At 43.9% G+C, this 20,856-nt stretch overlaps 2 protein-coding genes across 3 annotated transcripts; both read right to left on the reverse strand.

Moving 5' to 3' along the window:
• Window positions 1-575: 575 nt before the first annotated feature.
• On the reverse strand, window positions 576-2,533 carry LOC147527636 (ovomucoid-like). 2 transcript variants are annotated; one of them, XM_086621883.1, is made up of 4 exons: window positions 2,479-2,533; window positions 1,630-1,646; window positions 1,080-1,195; window positions 576-621 (listed from the first exon to the last, which is right to left on the reverse strand). In XM_086621883.1, the coding sequence occupies exons 1-4, from the start codon at window positions 2,531-2,533 to the stop codon at window positions 576-578; spliced, it is 234 nt and encodes a 77-aa protein (XP_086478009.1). The 2 variants fall into 2 exon arrangements, with proteins under 2 accessions (XP_086478009.1, XP_086478010.1); XM_086621884.1 differs by lacking the exon at window positions 1,630-1,646 and having other exon boundaries at window positions 1,080-1,212.
• Window positions 2,534-4,404: 1,871 nt separating this feature from the next.
• On the reverse strand, window positions 4,405-9,757 carry LOC104375307 (ovomucoid-like). The gene is made up of 8 exons (XM_009981617.2): window positions 9,638-9,757; window positions 8,603-8,622; window positions 7,654-7,790; window positions 7,080-7,137; window positions 6,678-6,814; window positions 6,034-6,094; window positions 4,942-5,051; window positions 4,405-4,450 (listed from the first exon to the last, which is right to left on the reverse strand). The coding sequence occupies exons 1-8, from the start codon at window positions 9,690-9,692 to the stop codon at window positions 4,405-4,407; spliced, it is 624 nt and encodes a 207-aa protein (XP_009979919.1). The 5' UTR covers window positions 9,693-9,757.
• Window positions 9,758-20,856: the final 11,099 nt, after the last annotated feature.

A 20,856-nucleotide genomic window follows, 5' to 3' on the forward strand; every position in this document is an offset into this window, starting at 1 on the left:
GGGACTGTCTCTAATTATGTGTATGCTCAGGTTTGCTTGGGGCCTCTTCGTGCTGCCGAAGTCTCCCATACAGTGACGCAGGGCTGAGGCAGACGGTGTTTGACAGCAGTGGTTGGGGAGGAAGGCAGTTCCTCCCACCTGAGCAGAGGGTGTCTGTCCGGGATGCCCTTAGTGGAATCAATCGATTGGAGCATTGCATGAGGATGCATCTCCAGCCCTGGTTTTCTTTTGGAAAGCTGGACGAAGGCAGATGCCCTCAAGATTCACCCATTGCTTTGGCATTCGGATCCGATTTCTTTGTAGAGCAGAACAATGTATTCTCTCTCCCTGTAATTTGCCCGTTAATACCCACACCCCAGGATTGTGGCAGTGATGTAATCATGCAACATCTTAGGTAAAAACATAATGAGACATATTATTAAAGCAAGACATAAATGCTGATGGCTTTTATTAAGCAGATGTTTCAAGATTCATCAGGGACTTTCAAAGTTCAGGACAAGGCTTTAGGGGAGCATCTGCCACGGGGAACATCGCCAGGGAGGATTCATCTTTCTGAGCTGAAGCCTGTCAAGAAGTTAACACTCTCGAAGATATTTCAAGCGAAGAGTCCGATGGCTTCTCCTGCGAAGAAAGAAATCAGTACCAAACAAATGGGCTTTTACTCTTTTTCTCTCCCTCTGGTGAAGAATATATCATAGAGGAACTTGACGAAAACAGAAAACTTCTGAACACTATTCCAGCTATTTCCTTTTATTACTAACATTCGAAGACAAGATAACGACTTAATTTCAAGGAAAAACAAACAGTCTGTAGGAAATAGACTTTGTTTGCTGGAAGAAAGCTCTTCAGCAAATTACTTAACAGGGAAATGAAGAACTCTACTAAATGTTACTTTTTTGTACCCGAAAGAAAAGGATTCCTGGCAAGTTCTCCCAATAAAAAAACTGACCCTTGCTAGTAAGAGAACAGGTAAACAGAAAATAAAACAACTTTATTTCTCCAACTAGTCTCTAAGACTGATTAGTTTAAGCTAAGTTAGTTCACCATTTAGTCAGTGAAGAGATTTCTCTTATACATACAGGAATGCATTGCAGAATAAGCATTTGTTGCTATATGTTATTCCATCGGACCCGCAGTGTGGGACGTAGTCCATGGTACAGAAAGGTCTGGGCACCACGTACATACTGCAGTAGTCCTGTAGATAGATGCAATCTGTGTTCACAAAAACGTTCTGAACAACAGATATGTAAGAAAGGTGACATTAGGAGACCCCCACACACCCCCTGAGCTCTCCCTCAGTACGGGCCAGAAGCAGATGCTGAGAAAAAGCCCAGGGACAGGGCAGGTGTTACATTGCCTCTGACAATGTAGAGCCTGGGTAACCATCATAAATGCTGCTGCAGTAATTTTGGCACTAACTTGGACACGAACTGAATACTGCACTACTTGTTGAAACTACCATTAGATGAAAATGGAAATTTCATCCAATAATATCTGTGGCAAATATTGTTCAGATAGCTGGATGACTCAGAATTTTCAAATGCTCGATCACAATGTGATTAGTAAGGATTTATACAGAAACTGCTTTAAGGAAAGAAATGATGGAAAATAGAAAGATCTGTCCCTTACCTGCAGTGCGTCAATATCTGGAAAAAAATAAAAAAAGAAGGGAAGATGATACAAATGCAATTCATGGGTTTTGTTAGAGTTAAAATCTGTGAATGCATGCCCTGAATACGCAACTTACAACTCACTGTTTGTTAGCAAATTACTTCTTAGACAAAAGGAATTTCGGGCAAAATTTTGTGCCATGTTGTATGTTTACAGCATTTATTATGTAGCATAATTTAATGATAGTTACAGCCAAGATGGAAAAGGGCGCATAAAATTAAAGAGGAAGTCATTTTCCATGGTTCAAAGGCTGGAGCAGGACATGTACTCAAAGCTAAGCAAGTTATTGAGGCAAACAGGGTCATAAAGCTGGCAAGTATATGGAAGCAACATCTTACATGCATTGCCCAAATAGTTCTTAAATAAGAGTAGTATTTAGTGAGATGTAACTTTTATAAAGCTTCTACAACCTTCAGGCTCTCAAATTGCATCTCAGTTCAGGATGACTACAAGAAACGTTCGCTTTCATTCAGTAAAGTGATTTGTGTTTCTGTAACATTTCAGAGGTTAAATAGTGGATGTCTGAGTCTCTGGGTTGTACCACGTACATGTCACTTCTTTCATTATGCATAAACTAGTGCTGAGAGTAGAGCTGTTCCCACAGTTGTTCTTACCCACTCAGTTCTGTTGCTAAAATATTACCCCATAAGTGATAGTCTTTGATGTCAAGTCTTTTCAACACTATCTTCCTAGGAGTAAATAAGTCCTAGTAGAATGAAGCTCTCTCCAGTCTGAGGATGTTTTTGCGGTTTTAAAGACAGCCGGCGCTTACTCAAAGGCAGAGCAGGAGGGAGTAAAGCTACTCACCTGGGATGCAGCAAAGGGCGAGAGCAAAGAGCAGCAGCACGCCGGCCGTCTTCATGGTGGCTGCAGCGTCTGCCTGCAGCCGAGCCTGTGTTTTGCTCGGTAAACGGAGTCCTAATTCCGCCCTCAGGTGGTAGCCGTGCTTATATGTACATGTGCACGTGTGTGTGTGTGTGTGCGCGTGCACATTCATATTTGGCTCATCCACCCTTCTTCTGAAGTAACATTCCCGGTCTTTTGTCAGGGTGGCAATCTCGACAGAGCAAAGCTGTGCCGTAAGCCAGGAAGAACGCTTCTTCATCAACAGGAGTCATAAGAAGTTTAGATACGTTCAATACACCCTTTAAGTCATTGTTTCAAGTGAAATATGCGACAGGTTCCTTCTGAAGGACCATAGGAAATTCCTGCAGGCAAAAGAGCAACCGTAAAAACCTGAGCAGCGGCTGCTGCCAGATTTTCTCTGTGTGCATCTATCAGTGCCTATTTACACACAGTGCTTTTTCACAAGCAAAACGTGGAACGAAAGGCTTCCCGAGTGGAAAGTCTCTACTTTTATTTTCATGCTTCATCCAGATAAAGCATCATTAAGTTAAAGTGGGCAGGCAAGCAAGAGGGTGTCCCAGACACTGAAGGGAGTCTTTGAGCTGGACAAGAGATGGAGCAACTTTTATGGGCATTTGCAGAGAATTTACAAATTGTTTTCCCTAAAAATCTTTAGCATTGTGGGTTAGATTTGCAGTAATGGCCTGATAGTCTGATGATGACACAATGATGTGACCCCTAGCCTGGATCCCAGAAAAGTTGAACCCAGAAATCACTGCTTCATCCATCTCAGCATAAATCCTTTGTTTTACCGTCAAAGCATCGCTTTTTTGGACGACCTCATTCTATCAAGGAAAACAAGCACCCCCTCTCCCTTTGGCTCCCACAAGAAATGCCTATGGGAGACATTACTTTTTAGAAGGAATATGCCCAATTTATTTATGTTTCTCTTGTGTGGATCAAAAACCCACCAATTCAATACCCCAACAGAGGACAAAAGCAAAATAAATTTCATGGACAACACACCAATGACAGGACACACTCTCAGAAAACAGAAGGATATTTTGTCCTTGGATTGTGAAACACTGTTGAAACACTCCTTGGGCTGGCAAAGAGTATTATGTTATTAAAGACTAAGAGAGAAGACAAGTAGGCAGGAGTAGGAACCATCCCTAGGATGACATTTATCTTAAAACATTTGAAGACTGTTAAAGGATGACTTCGAGATGAGAATAATCTAGAAATATATCGTCTGGAGGATGCAGACAAATAGGCAGGGCCCTCTCACGTGTCTGAAAAATATGGGTTTGTGAACAGACTGCCCTCGCAGAGCACGAGGGTTGGGGTGAGGGTTGTGGCCAGGGATCAGCTCCTGGTGCGGACATCATCACCACCATCTGAATGGGGTTTGCTGATGGCACCCACACAGGGAAAGAGCAGCAGAAACACCATAGGAGAGATCAGCTGGTGTCATCGCTTTGGAGCGGTATTTCAGCCCTTTACAGTGTCAAATGTCTAAAAGGGTCTGAACGCTAATGTAGGCTGACTACCATTTACGTGCCAAGTCACACAGCTCCCAGGTTCAGCCATCTGTATTTGATTTTCTGCCTTTTATGAGAGGGAGGGGAGAAAGACATTGTTCTTGTTATATCCCAGAGCTATGAGCACGTAACCTATTCAGCCTGGCATCATCATTCAACAAATCAGAGGAAAATGTTTCATGAGACAACACATGAAACAAGACAAAGAAACATTGCTGATTCAGTTTATTGAGAAAGAAAATCAGGAATGAGCTGAGTTCCCCAGAGGGCAAGATGAACCAAGGTGAGATCTTTAGCTGGGATTTGCCAGTGGGGATCCTGTGGTGAATTCTCTCAGAACCGATGCTCAGCATTTTCCAAAATGGCTTAAAATGAGAGTCCCATTGCTATCCCTGAAAGTGAGGAGAGGAAAAGATAGATTAGACACAGAGTTCTGCCTGCTACAATCTGTCCCTTTGCTTGACTCCTAGAGAAGGCATCAGATGGGATCCTGCCCCAGAGAGAGAGAACTTGCAGACTCACAGTCCCATTATCTATTTGATTTTTAAGAAATGAGTGAAATGATTTAGCCCATTCTTAATACTGAAAATATTTTTGAAAAATAATGAATTCATATAATGAAGGTTCAAATTTAATTTTCTTTGCAACTTGCAAGAAAAACTCTATTAAGGTTAATGGTCTTCAAACCATTCATGCTAACAAACCATAGGTAGCTCTTTGCTCTAATGAAAAAAAAAAACAGAATGGTTGGTATGATGGCTGGTACCCTTCTCCTGCCCCAAATCCCTGGTCAACACTGGTCAGCAAGGGAAGTAGCAACCGTGCAAACTCGTGCCTACAGGAGGCAACTGATAACACAAATGGGATCCATGTTTGTACATACACAGCTTCGTTGCAGAAGTTACACTTATTGCGGTATGTTTTGCCATCAGAGCCACAGAGAGGCATGTAGTCAAGCAAGCAGACAGGTTTAGGGTAGTCACTGCAGTCAACCTGGAAAAAAAAAGTCTACTATAAAGGAGTCAATAGCAGAAGGGCTTGAATCCCTAGCTACAGCTGCAGTGCTAATGATAACAATCCAAATAAAAGTAATTAACTTCCTTGCACAATCTGCCATAAACTGAGGTGTCATTTTCTCCTATGCCAGAAGAACTAAATAATATAAAAATAGGTCATAATTTCCTGTTTGAAGAGATGTGTATCACAACCTGCCCACAGCATTTCTAAGCAGCAGCAGTTCACCAAGTGAACGTGCCGTGCTTGTGATCACATCCTGGCCAGGAAATTAAATGCAATAACACTGGTGTCTGGAGAAGTGTAGGAGCTGAGGCCTGTATGAGGGTCCAGTATTTCTCCCACAGTCCTAAAACGGAAAGATCAGCACTTAGCTAGATACTGTGAGAGTGGGATTTTGTCTCTTTGTGCAACGGGTGCTGCACTTGCTGAGAGGTGTCAAAGTGCAAAAAACATGCTTAGCTCCAGGAAGAGGCGGAGGGATTTCATGGAGGAGAAATCTATTGAGGCTTACTGACTATACAGAAATTGCACCTAGCTGAGGTCCACCACCTGAAAATAGCTGGAGGTTGGAAGATTAGAAGTCTCAAACATATTCACTCTACTCTTACTCTTTCCTACACAGTCCTTAGGACCCCTGCAGGCTCTGCATCAAGCCGTCATGGACTTGATGGACCACTGGTCTGACCTCAAAAGCCGTTCTCTGTTCTTATTCTCAGTTCCACCCCAATGAATTATTTCTGCTACTGCTCTTTTACTGATTCCTTCCTGTGCAGTCACCCTCTCCCTCTTCTGACATTAGCGCGGATAACGTGAATTATGTGTGGAGAAAACGCAATATTCCCCGTGCTGAAGCACAGCAGCAGTTACTCTCCTGTAGGATGCTGCTGCGGACACTGGCAGTGCTTCCCCTGACATCATCAGGACTGGAACCCGGTCCCTCATCATGCAGTTCACTCACTGTAATAATTTCCTTCTTGCATTCACCATCATACTTCTTGCCAACAGCGGTTCCAGGCTTTCTGTGAAGGGAAGAGACATGCGTTAGAGAGCCCTGCAAGCAACCTGCTCTACTGAGCCCCATGTCCCAGCAATGCCGATCAGCCTCCGGTACAACGTACGGGATACAGGAGACCCAGATCCAGCTTTGGCTGTGTCCTCATGGCTCTAGGTACCTGCTCAGGTGGTGCCACAGCCTGCTGGAATGCTGCTCTATAGCACAATGCCAAGGAGAAGGGAGGGTGTAGGGCATTAGGGTGAGCAAGGAGCTAGGTTGTGTGACAGTGCAGATGCACCTTAGGTTAGTTGCTGTCCTCTGCAAGGCAGCATCTGCCACATGGACCCTTTTATTCAAATTAAGAGAAGCATTCTGTCCTGTGTTAGATCCCCTGCCAGCCCTTCACTTTTCTCTGTAGACCAAAGGCATGTTTTTCCTTCTAATCACAAAGGAAAACAGAGTCTAGTTACCATGGAAAGAGCTGGGTCAAAGTCCAAGCACCTTACAGAAAAGGCCTTGGAAGAAGACCTGGTGCTCGAAGAGCAGCTGTGGGCAGTGCTGAGCACTCACTGTTCCTCACAGCAGAGCTCTGCACACATGGTACTCACGCGTTATGGGCACACAGCGTGCACTCGTTGTCATAGGTGACCCCATCGGTACCGCAGACGGGGGTGAGGGCTTTGTTGCAGAGAAATATCACTTTGCCTTCCTCATTTGTCGTGTTGGAATATCTGCTGCAGTCCACCTGTTGAGGGAACACGCAACAGAGCACTGGTGAAGGCTTACTCGTAGATCTGCCAAGTGTGTCTGTCTGCCTAGGATACTACCACAGCAGGAAAAATGCCTTTTTTTGTTTGTTTGTTTTGTTTCATTATGATGACGTTTCTCTTAAAGATGACCAATGCAAGATACTGACATGTCATATGTCCTCTTACGCAGCGTTTGAATTATTTTGTGAGGAAGTCAACAAACAGCTTTGGACACTCAGAAGAAGGACATGGTTCACTTACAGGAATGTCTTCCTTGCATTTTCCATCATGGTCTTTGCTGACATTGGTTCCATATTCTCTGGAGAGCGAAAGACAAATGTTAGGAAGTTCAGCAAAGACTCCTTGCTACATCCTAGGTGCTAGAAACATGTAACTAATACAAGGAAAAGATGACTCTTTTTATCAGTCAAGCTTATACATATTTTTTGAGAAGGTAGAGCCATCCTTCCTGACCAGCTAGCACCGAAAGGCTGGTAGGGCGCTAAAGACCCTGAGAGCTTTAAGATCGTTTTGGGCAGTTCAGAGCAGAGCATCTCTCCATCTTTTTGCTCTGCTTTGCTGTGATGAGATGTGCCCTAGGGACTGTCACCTGGCTGATCCTTGAGCTGGAGAAGAAAAACCTGAATAAACGACACCAGCAAGAGAGACACGGTGACTAAAGCAATGTCTAGGCAACAGAGTACCATATAGTGATACTCGAGCTTATTTTGAAGAGATTGACACAAATGACATCAGGCAGATCACTGTTTGTTGCAAAGCAGTGCTGCCAGGAGTCCTAAGCATCGCTGCCTGAGATCTCCTGCGCGGTACGTACAGGCTGTAGGCACAGAGCAGGCACTCGTTGCTGTAGGTGACTCCATCGGTACCACAGACAGGGCTGAGCGTGTTGTCGCAGACAAACACCTCTTTGCCTTCCTCATTTGTAGTGTTGGAATACTGACTGCAGTCCACCTGGCAAAGAAACATGCAGCAACAAGGTGGAGGAGACATTTTACATTCACAACTCTCATTTTGCATGAGACAGTGACCAGATACAACCTGTGGTGGGTCTTTCACTAACACAGCACAAGCTTGTGCTGGTGGGGCAGCCTGGTAACAGGTGATTCCTTCCTGCAGAGACCTCCCCCCACAGCAGGAGAGGAGGGGAGGGCTATAGCCACACAGCCCCCCAGGTGGGGTAAATCAGCAATGGTCTCTTATGCTCACTTGGCATCATTTTACAAAGGCTGAGCATTGGTCCCTCATTTGAATCTTCTTGTGGCCCCTCCAGTGCACTTCTGTTACTACTCTTTCATTCTCAACACATTGATGATTTTTCTTTTTTTTTTTTCTCCCCTAGAGAAGCAAGACTAATGTGTGGAAGCTGGAGTGTCTCATAGTATTTTATTCTTCCAGCAGGTTGCCTTTGGGTGGGTTCTGATACCACAGTCTATTGCAATCAGTTTAGAGCCAGTTATATATAACCAGCTCAAGGCTTAGACCAGTTTAAAGTTGGTGAAAAATTAATTCATCTAGAATTTTTATATCATTATCGCTACTACATTATTAACATACAGCATAGATGTTGAGCCAAGAACAATATTATTTAATGGTTTACACTGTAAAATCTGATTACAGTGACACTAATTTCATGGCAGGTGAAAAACAGCTAAGCATCTGCAGGCCTGAGGTTTTTCTCACTCCTTTCATTATTGCTTATTTAGCAATTGCCTTTGCTAGGCCACGTACCTGAGAAAAGCAAGAGAAAGAAATCTTTCACTCACCTCAACCCCAAAAGCAGCATCTGGAAAACAAGGGAGAGGTAGAAAATATGAGAAAAAAAAAAAAAGCCAAGATGATAAGAACTCAGTTAAAGCTGGAAGTCTGGATGTAAAATTCCTAGATTTGTACACAAGACCAAAGTGAATGATTTCTAATGACAAGTTTCCTGAACTAAATAAACTATGCATGCTTTTTTTTTCCTACTTTGATAAGTATAATATTGTTGATTATTGCTGACCGTGATGAAAAGTGTTTTTGAATAGCTTTGTTCTTTTTTATTTTGAGATAGGTAGGCTTATTAATTGAAAATCGAGTAGCTTCTCCTTATCTTTTTACACATCCGTTTTGACCCTAAAGAGCTGCAGGTACACATCTGGAAAGAAACCTGAGTCAATACAGATAAATGCAGATTCAAATAGTCACCTACAGGATAAGCAAATACATACAGCATATGTTGTTAGGAATACACATTTTAAAGAAGCTAAGTGTGAAAAGAAAAAAAAAATTGATTTTGATTTGTAATTTCATCAGAAGTAAATACACAACGAGAACATCAGACTCTGGCTTGTTTTCATCTCCTCTTTTCTCCATTAGCAGCAAAAGTATTGCAGGAAATTCACCAGGATTCTGCACAGAACTTGCTTGTGCCATTACAATATCGTTGTGACTAGTTACAGGAGGTCTGACCACCTCGTTATGGCCTTGTTTCAAGTGTTTATCCGTTTACTGTGATTGTGCCACAACAAGCATCAGCACTGTAACAGTGGTAAAACAACAGCGTAAAAAGCACAACATCCCTAGTTACCAGTACAGAACTCCACTTGCAGTTATTTGTACTTACAACAGACAACGAGCTACGACAGGCATCAGTTTAAGGCTGTCCTGAAAGCTGCTCCTGCACACTATGAGAGGCTAACGTACGCAGGCAGCCCAGCTCCTTGTAGGAGATTTTCTCGCTTTGAAGCCACTATCTGACCATTTTAAAGACAGCCAGGACTCAGAGATGAAGTCTTTGTGGCACTTTGAGAGTTACTCACCTGGGAAGCAGCAAAGCACAAAGGAGAGGAACACGAAAACACCTGCAGTGGTCATGGTGGAAGTATTTCTCCGGTCTGCAGGCTGCCCGCTCCTGCTCCACTCGTGAGATGGCTTCTCCAGGGCTGACTGCAAATATATACAAATGCAATGTCTAAACTGTTCAACTGTAAAATAAAACAACCAGCAGAATCTGTCACTGGTACAATGAGGCTGGTTAATATTTATTGAGATCTTGACTTTCAGGTAATGGTCTGCATTTGCTAGGCAATTGATTTTGGCTGGGCATTCGGTTAATAGCTTTAGACAAGTATCACATGTTCTCAGTGGTCAAAACCAAACAAACAGCCTTTTAGACAAAAGAAACCTCTTTAGGATTCTAGCAGAAGTGTAAGGAGAACAAAATACTGAGGGGAGTAAACAGCAAGCAAGTCCTTCATCTGTCTTGACAGAGCGACATAGAATCATAGAATGGTTTGGATTGGAAGGGACCTTAAAGACCATCTAGTTCCAACTCCCCTGCCGTGGGCAGGGACACCTTTCCCTAGACGAGGTTGCTCAAAGCCTCATCCAACCTGGCCTTGAACACTTCCAGGGATGGAGCAGCCACAACTTCTCTGGGCATCCTGCTCCAGTGCTTCACCACTCTCATTGTAAAAAATTTCTTCCTTAAATCTAGTCTAAATCTCCCCTCTTTCAGTTTAAAGCCATTGCCCCTTGAGACATCTCCCATCAAGGAGCAGCTTAGGCAGAGCATGCAGCACTGCCCTGCTTGTAGACCAGGCTGAGAAGCTCTGCTTTCCTTTCTGGGTTTGAGTGTTGGGTTATTTTCCATATTCCCAGATATTCACCACTAGATACAAACATGGGTCAGATGTGGCTTTGCCATCAGTAGAATTGGTTAAACAGTGCCAGGTGAGCCTGGTAGAACTCTGTCTGACCTGCAAAGCTAATGGTGTTTAGCACTGGTTTGATAAAAGAAAGGGCTTCTTGACAGTTTCACTGCCTGGGTATAGAAGAGCTCAGTAGAAGACTTGAAAGTAGGTTAAATTTTGTCAAATGCCACTAAAAATGTCACTTGAACCTTATCAGCAGGGAACACTTATTTGCAGACCTAGTCACAATTAAACACACTGACTGATCCAAAGTGTTCCGCCAAGCCATCTAAAGAACAAAAGACACTGAAGGTTTGGGAAGCTGTTTACTTAGCACCAGCTACACTCAAAAGTACAGTAGGTCCTTTCCCCTTACAGATATTTTAGAAAATGATACTTAAAACATAGAGCCTATCCCAATTTTCCTGTCTCACACCTCCAGCCTTCGTATCATCTCCAAGTTGCTCCTTCCTAGGAGGAGCTCTGGACCTCTGCATACCTGGGGTTTTTTTGGTCATGGGAGCTAAGCATTGTGCTTAGGATAGACTTCAGCACCGTGGGAGCTGCAGAGCAAAAGATGCTTTATAAGTGTGCCCTTGAATTAACAAGGAACCTCCCTTTAATCAAATGAAGTTCAGCTGATATCCTTGAAAGTGAGCCCAAGCAATTGTGTTGGTGTCCAACACACCACAGTGGTCTAAAGCCTATACACTCTGATCCTTAAATGTATAAATTGTATAGTGCATGGAATCAGCTATCCTGGGCACTGGCATGTTACGAAGGTTGTGGCCTGGCTCTGCGGATGTATAGGTTACATTTTTCACCTAAAAGAAATGGGTTTCTTTACAAGAAGCATTAAAATAATTAAGCATCTAGGCTTGTTTCTATAAATTACAGGGAGCATGCATTAATATTTTAGACAGATTTGGCACATCCTCAAGATGTATTGCTCTAATGTGCCTTGTGGATGGTGTGTCTGGAAATCACAGACTTTCCTCCTTATCCTGTACAGGAGCACACTGAGGCTGCTGTCACAAGCAGCCTTCATCAGTCCGTACGTACAGTCTCTGCACAGTTGGAGGGAGGTACATCTTTCTGGGTCAGACACAAACTTTGCTGCTGCCTTCTCCAGCCAGGCAGCAAGACTTCTGAGAAATATCCTCACCAGCCCTCCTGGCCCTGACCTGGCAGCTTTTGGCAGGTTGCCTCCTGCCCAGTGCCCATATGCTGCTGCTCGAGGCTGCTCCCTGCCCTGGATGGTGTTGTCCTCTAGCCAGGACCAACCTCTCTCCCCATGGGTGGAGAGCACCTTCCTGCCAGAGGCTGGTGTGTGTTGCCTGTATACACCAGGGAAAAATTTTCCACTGCAACTGCAGGGTTTGGCACTGGGTCTGGCACTTACTGGCCCTGAGCAACCCAGATGTGCTCCTCCAATGCCCACAAGGCCCATCTGATGTTCAGCAGATCCATTCCTTCACCTTCTCACCCACAGACACTCCAGGGAGACTCAAGTCTGTGACAATGGAGCGGTGACTGGGGAACACCAGTCTACCCTGAGCCGCTCAGGTACCTCCCTCCAGCCAAGCCACAAAAAACACCCAAAAATCACCAGGTTTCAGCACGGGGACCTCATGCACAGCCTCCGCTCCCAGGGCTACAGCTCCAGATTATCCTGCCTCTGATAACAGTGTGGAAAAATCCCACAGCTGGTTAAGCCCGTGCTGTAGCACAGGTTGCTCAGTTCTTAGCTGCTCCTGGAAGAACAGTTAGAAAGAGGATTTGGTCCGCAATCCTGCCACTGATCTCATGCTGTAATCCACTTCATTATGGTCTTCTAATCCTCAAAGTCGGATGCAGCATATGGCTAATGACCATTTGGCTAAAGGAAAATCCTCGTGTGTGCGAAAGCCAGCATGAGGGCAGAGATCTGTGAGTAAAGCAAAGGCAGTGCCACATCTCAGGGTACCATATGTTATGGTCCTGAGCACCAGAGGGTCGGTGGGATAACACCAGGGCAGGATTTGGCCATCATACAACATCCTTTCTCACTTACCCAAGGAATTTCTTGTGGTACATTTCCCGTTACAATTTTTGCCAGTGTTGATTTCATATTCTCTGGAAGAATCAAAACTGATGTTGGGAAATATTCTTAGCTGATACACAACTTCTCAGTGTAATTAATACACTGATAAATGAATGACAAATTTTTTAATACATTTTTCCAAACATTATTGGGCTTTGTCAGATTATTTAATTAACAAATAGCTGTTGTAAAAGTGGGAAATAACAATAATTAGTTGTAGATGTTTCATTATATTGCCTCTAATCTCTCCAAAATGCCTGCTAAATGCAATTCAGACTGCAGTTTCCAACTTTGTCTTTCTCTTGGCCACAGTGTGGCAAATAACTGTATATACTGAGCCACACGCCTGGAGAACCTGATATAGAACAGGCAGAAGACCTTCCTCTCACCTAGTGCCCTAAGGCACCCTTTGAACTAAGCAATAAAGCAAACAAAGTCACTAATATGATTAAAACATATTAATATGAAAACACATCCATGTGTTTGTGAACTTATTAAGTAGCGCTTGATTCAGGTGATGCTGATGAATGCTTTCCTGAACTAGGATGACACATGCAGAACTTTGTACCCTGCAGGTGAAGGCTAACGTGGTTTCACGGTACTTATGCAATGAATGCAATGTACTTGGCCCCACTGCAAGGACAGATATTGACACATGGGAATGTGTCCAGCAGAGGCCCTCAGGCTGGTCAGGGTCATTGGGCGTAAGCAGAAGGAGCTGGGCTTGTTCAGCCTAGAGAAGACATGGCTACGGGGAATCATGTTGCTCTCTGCAGCTCTCTGATGGGGTTATAGAGAAGGCAGAGCCAGAGTCTTCTCAGAGCTGCACAGAAAAAGGATTAAATTCTGACTAAATATGAGGAATTATTCTTCACCGTGAGGGTGATCAAGCAGTGGCAAGGAACCAGACAGGCCATGCATGTCCTTCCTTATTTCCATATTGAAAACCCAGCTGAACAAGGAGGGCCTCAAGCATCCTGAGCTGATTTCAACTTTGGCCTTACTATGAGCAGGGGTTGGACTAAAGACTTCTAGACAGCTCTTCCAACCTGAATTATTTTATGTATATGGTATTTACATAATGCACCCTCCTATGGATAGTTTTTATTAATGAAAGAACATAACACTCCTTCATCACCCAGGAGAGCAGCCTCAGACTTTTCATACAACCTCTGCTAAAGGGCTACAGATAAGTGGTACAAAGAGCTCCCAGCACGTTTTTACAGAGGATGACCAGTAATATGTATAATTAAAAGAGTAGATTGTAATATTTTTTAAAAAAACACACCAAACTATTCAAATTTGAGAACATTATTAGCTCTCAATGTTTTCAAAGTGTCTCCACTTCTGCAACAGCCGTGTCCCCCCTGCCACCAGACCACTTCCGCAGAAAAGCATCAGCATTCAAACCTACAGCAAAGTTATCTACACCACAGAAAGACAGGTACCAAAATAGTTGCCCCTTCACCACTGTGCTGCAGCCTGGACCAGATGTGGGTCTCAGCACCATCAACTCTGAGGATGTACCTTTGCTTCTCACCTTCACCAGCTTGCACTATGCTCCAGCTCTGGGCAGTTTCTGGATGATGCGGACGTCAGGCCAAGGCTCTGTTGCATAGGGCAAGAGTTACTCACTTGAAAGCAAGAAAATGGTAGAACGAGCAGCAGAAAAAGGAGGCACTAAACAGCAGAACACTTGGCTGGACAACAGCCCAGACTATTGCTCTTTGAAGTGAACATACTGCAGGGAAGGTGGTTTGGAGGTAACACAGGAGATGTTATACTGCAGCTGGTCAGAGGAAGAGGAAATCACTGGTTTAATCAGTTTTCCTGACACTTCAGTGATCTCAGCTGTGCATCACTGAGTGCTCATTTCATCTTTGCCACAGCCCAAGCAGGAACAATGAGGAGGTGGCCGCGGGGAAGCAGCAGCCGACCTGGGATTGACACCATTCGTGGCTGCCTGGCAGGAGAAAGTCAATCTGGCAACTTCACTGCTAAGGCTGGGAAAGTCTCCTTCAGGAGCTGGGGCCAGGAGAAAATCTTGTAAAGGTAGGAAAAAAAAAAATTCAATAGATTCTTATCTGCAAGGAGACATTATTTATAGCTCAATGCACAGTTAAAATAGAATGAATAAGTATGTTGTGCCATGAAAGCAAATTACTTTGAGGCTATATAAACCAGGGGAATAGTTGAACACGTCTCCAAAGGACAGCAGATGAGGCGTTTTCAAGCTACCCGTCATCCAGCAGCACACACGTCATCAGAGCAGCACGCAGCAGGGGCTCCGCGGCCATGTCTCTGGGATTTCAGACAGCCACACAAACCACCAAAGAGCATCATTGCCAGGGGATGCTTATAGGCAGAAGTAAGATATTTTAATTGGCTAACTAGCAGGGCTAGGAAAAATAATTCAGAATGGTTGGGACGAGCAATTGCTGCGTGCTACCGAGCAGCAAAGAGGAATACGAAGGCCTCAAGGAAGATCGTTTGATCCCTGGACAGCTGCCTTCGAGAAGCTTGTTTACAGAGATAAGCATCCTGGATGCAGCTACGGTACAGAGGCTATGGCAAGGCTGGCAGGTTACAGTCTCCCGTGAAGCACAGGGATCATCTCTTCACAGTGAGCTGCCAAGTCTCATTAATTTGTCATAGGAACATGCCTCCAGTGCTCGCTCCCTTCAGTTCCGTTTCGTAAGATTGACAGACGTGTCTATAGACCGCGAAGTGTTCTTGACAAGAGGGTAATTAACCTTCGATGTTTTCATCTCCCTCCTCTTGGTAAGTAACGCACCAAGTTTGTGCATTTTGGGGAGAACTGGCTGTAAACCAGTGATGCTTTCCTTTTATGCTCTTGATCAGAGGTCAGGAGGACCGGAATAATGATTTTTCTAAGCTCTCTCTGGAGTAGCAGGTAACTGAGGAAGAATTTCCTTGAGTAAATAGCCAAAGCCTTGGATTCAGAGTTTTCAGACCAGGCCCAGGTCTGCGAAGGAGATCCTCACCAGCCTGTAGCTCCACAGCCCTTTGGGCCAGGATCCGGGACCTGCTTCATGCAAGCTCAGGGTGAGCCGAGGCCCTGCCCAACTTGAGGGAGCTAGAAGTGCAGAAGTTTATGCACAGATTATGACTTGTACAAGAAGGAAGTTATTCTAAAGTGATTTTTAAGTTAGGTAAACATTTCAAGGGTGGGTGTCCCTGCACAAACCTCATATGGGAGGAAGCAACCGGGAGTGTAAAGCAACTGTTCCTGAAGGTGCCAGTCCATCACTGCCACTGTAACTTGGAGGCATCGCTCTGCCTACTAACTGCCCCAAGAAACATCAATGTAACACTTTCCATGTGAAACTACGGGACGAGGCAATGCAGAACAGGAGTGAGCGGAGCATCAAACGAAAACACACTCCCAGATCTCACCTTATCAGCCAACAAACTAGCAAAAAATTCATACAAAAAAACATTTGGAAAAGACAAATGAAGGTGATTGCTTTCATTTATGGGAAGAATACCAGGAACCTCTGGGATTTGGGACAAAGGATGGTTTGCTTTTTAAGAAAGATCTTGTGAATAAAGCAGCAACAAGGAATTTTCTTTGAGGGATAGAGTGCAATAGGCTAAGAATATAAATCCACTGCTCTCCCTGGTGGGAAAGGAAGGGAGAACAGGGTGAGAGACAGGATCTGGCGTGATGCTATAACATGAGCACTTGGCTGGAATAGGAGGAACTGGATGGAAAGAGTTTCTATAGCTGAAGGACTATTAGCATCATAACCACTGAACACTTCTTCATTATTAACATCAAAAGAAAGGGCAACAATTTCATTTATCCTGCAGAGCTGAGCTTTAATGAGACCACTGGCTGATTCTTTGCAGCTGGATACGGGTGCTGACAGAAGAAGCATGCTGCTGAGTTACAGGATTTTACTATTTTGCAGATGTTGAGGTAGACAGCAGACTTTTACCATGTTCAAACTGTTGCACTAGCAAAGCAATGCAGTTATTCACTTAATAGTTAATACATGCATGACAACTGCCATGTTGTATATGTTCATACGGCCCCTATGTCCCCTGGCTTGGGCACTGTGCCCCATTTGCAACATGAAAAAAATTCTTGCCTCACGAGAGCTGAATGCACCGACATCTGCAAAGGTTTTGTGTGTCTCCTTTTCAAGTCTTGAAACAGGTTATGCTGCACTTTCCTGAGGCTGTCAGTGAAGGTTGTTTGTGCATGCTTGCATAGCAAAGAAGTATTTCTGCTACTTGTCTCATATTTTGCATGTTTCTGCCATCCTTCTCTTCATACGTTTGAACGCAGCCTGTGAATAGCAATTTCAGGAAGCTAGCTTTAAATCACTGCCAAATAAAATGTCAACAGAAGGTATATGCATCACTCAAGTCCGCTGCCTGCTCAGCATCCGGCTGACATTATTTGGGATGCTGCCACAGAGAGCAATGGGAGTTCAGGCTGCTTCTTGGTTTGCCTTCCTTCTTAGTCACTAGGATGACTGCTGTTCCTGAGTCCCTGGGTGTCCCATGTTCTCTGAAGAAGGGAAAGTCTGCCATTAGAGACTCAGTATGACCCTTTTCCCAAAGGGGGACGGGTGCTGGGAATGTAAATAAATCTCCCAAATGATGCAAGTGAAGGATAGTTCATCTGAGTTAACCACTGACAATGAAGTGGTTTTACTGTCTCTGACTATTATAATCCTATCAGTCAACAAATCTATGCCATCTGAATATGCTGCATCATTTGGATTTCCATTCGGGCTATTTTCTTCAGCTATTTTATTTTCTCTGTTAAATATTCACAATTTCCCCCGAAGCACAAACAGCAAGTGAAGAGGGAGAAAAAGAGGATAAATTGGAAAAACACAGGGAGAGGCCGGGGGTTAGGGGACTGTCACTCAGAAACCACGTTCTTTCCATCGGACTGACACGTTATAGGCACAGATCCCACATTCATTGATGTAAATGAAACCATCTGTGGCACAGACCTTCTCCAGCACTTGGCCAGGGGGCCATGACTGGTCCATGCTCCGAGATGCCCCTGGGGCATGTGGTACAGATAAGTTTTAAAGGGAAAAGGAGTTCAAAGCAACAAATTTCCAAACATTCCTCATTCTTCACGGGGGTTGAATGAAATGAAGGTTTTACTTCTATGAATGAAAAACAGGCAGGAAGCAATGCACCATGTGAACGCTCTTTGTTTGCAAATTCACAGTATGTTTAAACTTACGGGGCTGCACCTCAGCTGGTGAAAATCTGGAAAACCCTCCCAGGCTGAGTGGATGTCTGCCAGCTGGAGACGGGCTCCCTTCCGCTGCTGCTTTCTGCTGTTTTCATATCTACTCGTTGATGAGCAGAGAGCGCACAAGCGGAGCCCAGAGCATGGCAAAGAACCAAATAAAATGGTATCAAACATCAAATTACAACAAAGGAATGAACATTTCTGAGTGTGAACATATTGACGGATGAAATGAGTGGATATCAGGGTTATATTCCTTTAAATATAGAGGCCTGAGGAAGTTTTTTCAGTTCTCAAACTATTTTCTTTGCTAACAGCCAGTTTACATAGACCTGTGCAACTGATACAATGAGCTTGTACAATTATTTCTGGATTTTTTTTTTTGAGGAACATACAGTTATAAAAGTGTTAAAAATAATCATTTCAATATTATTCTAAAAAGAAAACAGTCTTCAAAATCAGTGGGATGAGCCTTGTCACTCTCAAGCACCCCTCAAGGGAGTGACAGAGTATCTGTGCCCATCCACATGCCTCTCCAGCAAATGTAGCACATCAAAAAAAGCTAAGCCAAGGCAAATTATAAGCAGACATAATTTTAAAAGAGAGATATATTTTAGGAAAATGTTTGAATGAAGTTTAGGTACAGACACTATCCAGGAAAAGTTACAGGGTTGGGGTTTTTTTTCAGGTCACAGATGGGTGAGAGCTGACAAACAGTGAGAAAAAAAATCTTTTGGCTCAATATGAAAAGACTAAGTATTGTTTTCTAAATCCCACTTATCAATCAAGAATTAAATGATTCACCTCATTGTTCCTCCTCTTTGTGTTGTAACAAAAACAACAGTAGACTCAGAAAACATTGATAAGGTTATAAAGATAAGTTAGACAAACAAGGAAGGAGAGAGGACAGTTATATTTTTAAAATACTGCCTCAGCAACATGTACCGGTGCATTCACAAGTCACAAATCCTGAGGCGGGACCAACATCAGTGTGAAACACGTCGAAGTTGGTCAGCCCTTGCCACGGCTCAGGAGCCCAGTCCCTGCTCCGCAGAGCCAGAGGGCTGCAGCAGTGGCTGTGAGGCAGCGCGCAGAGCTGGAGCAGCTGCGTTTCAGCAGGAAATTTTAGATGCCTGATGTTGCAGTCATAGCATGTGCTGGAAAGTCAGTTTTTTCTTCACTGCATCCTTGCCTGAGGGTATACAGCTGCACCTGCAACTATTTCTGTTCATGGCAAGAGTGCAAAAATAAGAGTTCACCGAAGCAGGACTAAATCCATGTTTGCATCTGATCCTTTTAGTGCCTCTTTCCAAGTTAAAAGAACAGACTTTCCTAGCACGATAGTTGAATGGTTTTTGAGAGTCACCTGATCATTTTGAAGCTGCTCAGGCTTTTGCCCAAAGTGAGTAAGAAGTTTAGCCTCAGGGCTCTGCAGCATTATGCACCTGAGAAGCGATGGAGCAGTAGGATGAGCAGCACCATAATGTCTGTCACCTTCACACTGGAGATGGTTAACTGAATATATTTGCAGTCTGGCTGAGATGATCATTGGTGTTCCCCAGCACAGTAATCTCCATCTATCCAGCCATTTCTCTATCTATGGCCAAGCAGGCACCCAGCTCAGTCAACCATACCTCAAAACCACCTTTCAAGTCTTTTAGTGAGACTTTAAACCTGGTATTGTTCTGCCTCTCCTAAGCCACAAAAATTCAATGCTTCCTCTTGAATGTGCTCATCTTTGCCTGACCACTGCTTCCTCAACACAAAGCAGAAATAAATAATCTAATTAACACACACTCGTAAGTAATCCTGGAACAGCTGAAAACCAACTCCAAGGCACAGAAAACAGCTCTGTCCCTGAGAAGGCGGCTGCCCTATTTTTGTAGAGTTATATTGCTTCATAAAACACCCCCCTGAGCCTGAGGGATATTTAAACTCCAAGATCAGGCTTTTCCCATTTGCTGGCCAAGTTTTACTGATTTATTCTATATATGAAACCTACTGGTGAATACTGCATGGAAACCTCTGTCTAATGACTACTTTGGCTTCTTCACTGGATTGCTCCAATTTAATCTCAACTGTGTGCCTTCTTGAGTTCATGTTTGCCTTTGGTGTCATCAGACAACAAGCTCCACAGAGGAGGCACTTTGGCAGGGCTGTGCCCAGCTAATGCCATTCAGTTGGATCTTGACAGCTTTACTGCGAAGCCTTGCAAAAAACAGCAGTTAGAGCTAAGTCCAAGTGAAAGTCTGCCAAAGTCCACAAAAAAAATTATTCAGGTCTTGTCCCTAAGGATAATCAAGTAATGCTTAAACAAGACTAAAGCAACATGTTCTGCAAAAACACCTTAGCAGAAAAAGACAAGAAGGTTATATAAACCAAAGGAACATTTACATTAGGACACAGACCCAAAAAAACATACAATAAGCCATTGTTAGTAACAAACAGTCTTGAAAAGTACATGCCAGCCACAGACACTAATGGCACAGAGGTACTATGGCCTTTTTCCCTGTTACAATACCCACAGCATCTCCAAGTCAGGAGCGTTTGCCTTCAGCCTATTCTTCTACCCTGACAATTCAAAGAGTGACTTTCCAAACCGATCCAAATTATTGTGTTATTCTCTGGTAAACTAAAATGGGACGTTGAATCAGGGAGGTGCTAACTGTAGTCCAGAAGAAATGCTTTAACCTTGAAACATTGGACTTGCAATAGCTTTGGTGACCTGGTGTGGAGCTAGTGGTAGTGGCTGTACCTAATGTTGCCAACTGATGAAGGGCAGACCCTAGGTCTCCCTACCTGCCTGTCATCCATATGGACACCAGAGTGACAGCAATCGCATCACCACATCCTGAACTCTTTGGCCTCAAAAAAGCAGGCAACACATGACTAACAGGCAGAACCTCTTTCTTGTGATTCATTATATATTCGGTTAAAACTGGCCACAAGTGAACCTCTGCGTCCTTTTCCTTCCCTTTTCTGCATCCCCTTTCCTTCCTTGCCTGCTTGGCTCTAGAA

The sequence above is a fragment of the Tauraco erythrolophus genome, chromosome 16 (genome assembly GCF_009769465.1).
Source record: "Tauraco erythrolophus isolate bTauEry1 chromosome 16, bTauEry1.pri, whole genome shotgun sequence".
In the NCBI taxonomy this organism is placed as follows: Eukaryota; Metazoa; Chordata; class Aves; order Musophagiformes; family Musophagidae; genus Tauraco; species Tauraco erythrolophus.

What these genes read in the sequence shown, in the direction of transcription:
- LOC147527636 (XM_086621884.1), bottom strand. Translation starts at nt 2,533, where the DNA reads ATGAAGACGGCCGGCGTGCTGCTGCTCTTTGCTCTCGCCCTTTGCTGC. An exon ending in CGCCCTTTGCTGCATCCCAG is followed by an intron (nt 1,213 to 2,478) that starts GTGAGTAGCTTT and finishes TTGTGAACACAG; the next exon opens with ATTGCATCTATCTACAGGAC. An exon ending in TTATTCTGCAATGCATTCCT is followed by an intron (nt 622 to 1,079) that starts GTATGTATAAGA and finishes CTTTCTTCGCAG; the next exon opens with GAGAAGCCATCGGACTCTTC.
- LOC104375307 (XM_009981617.2), bottom strand. Translation starts at nt 9,692, where the DNA reads ATGACCACTGCAGGTGTTTTCGTGTTCCTCTCCTTTGTGCTTTGCTGC. An exon ending in ATGCTGCTTTTGGGGTTGAG is followed by an intron (nt 7,791 to 8,602) that starts GTGAGTGAAAGA and finishes TTTCTTTGCCAG; the next exon opens with GTGGACTGCAGTCAGTATTC. An exon ending in GCAAGAAGGAAATTATTACA is followed by an intron (nt 5,052 to 6,033) that starts GTGAGTGAACTG and finishes TTTTTTTTCCAG; the next exon opens with GTTGACTGCAGTGACTACCC.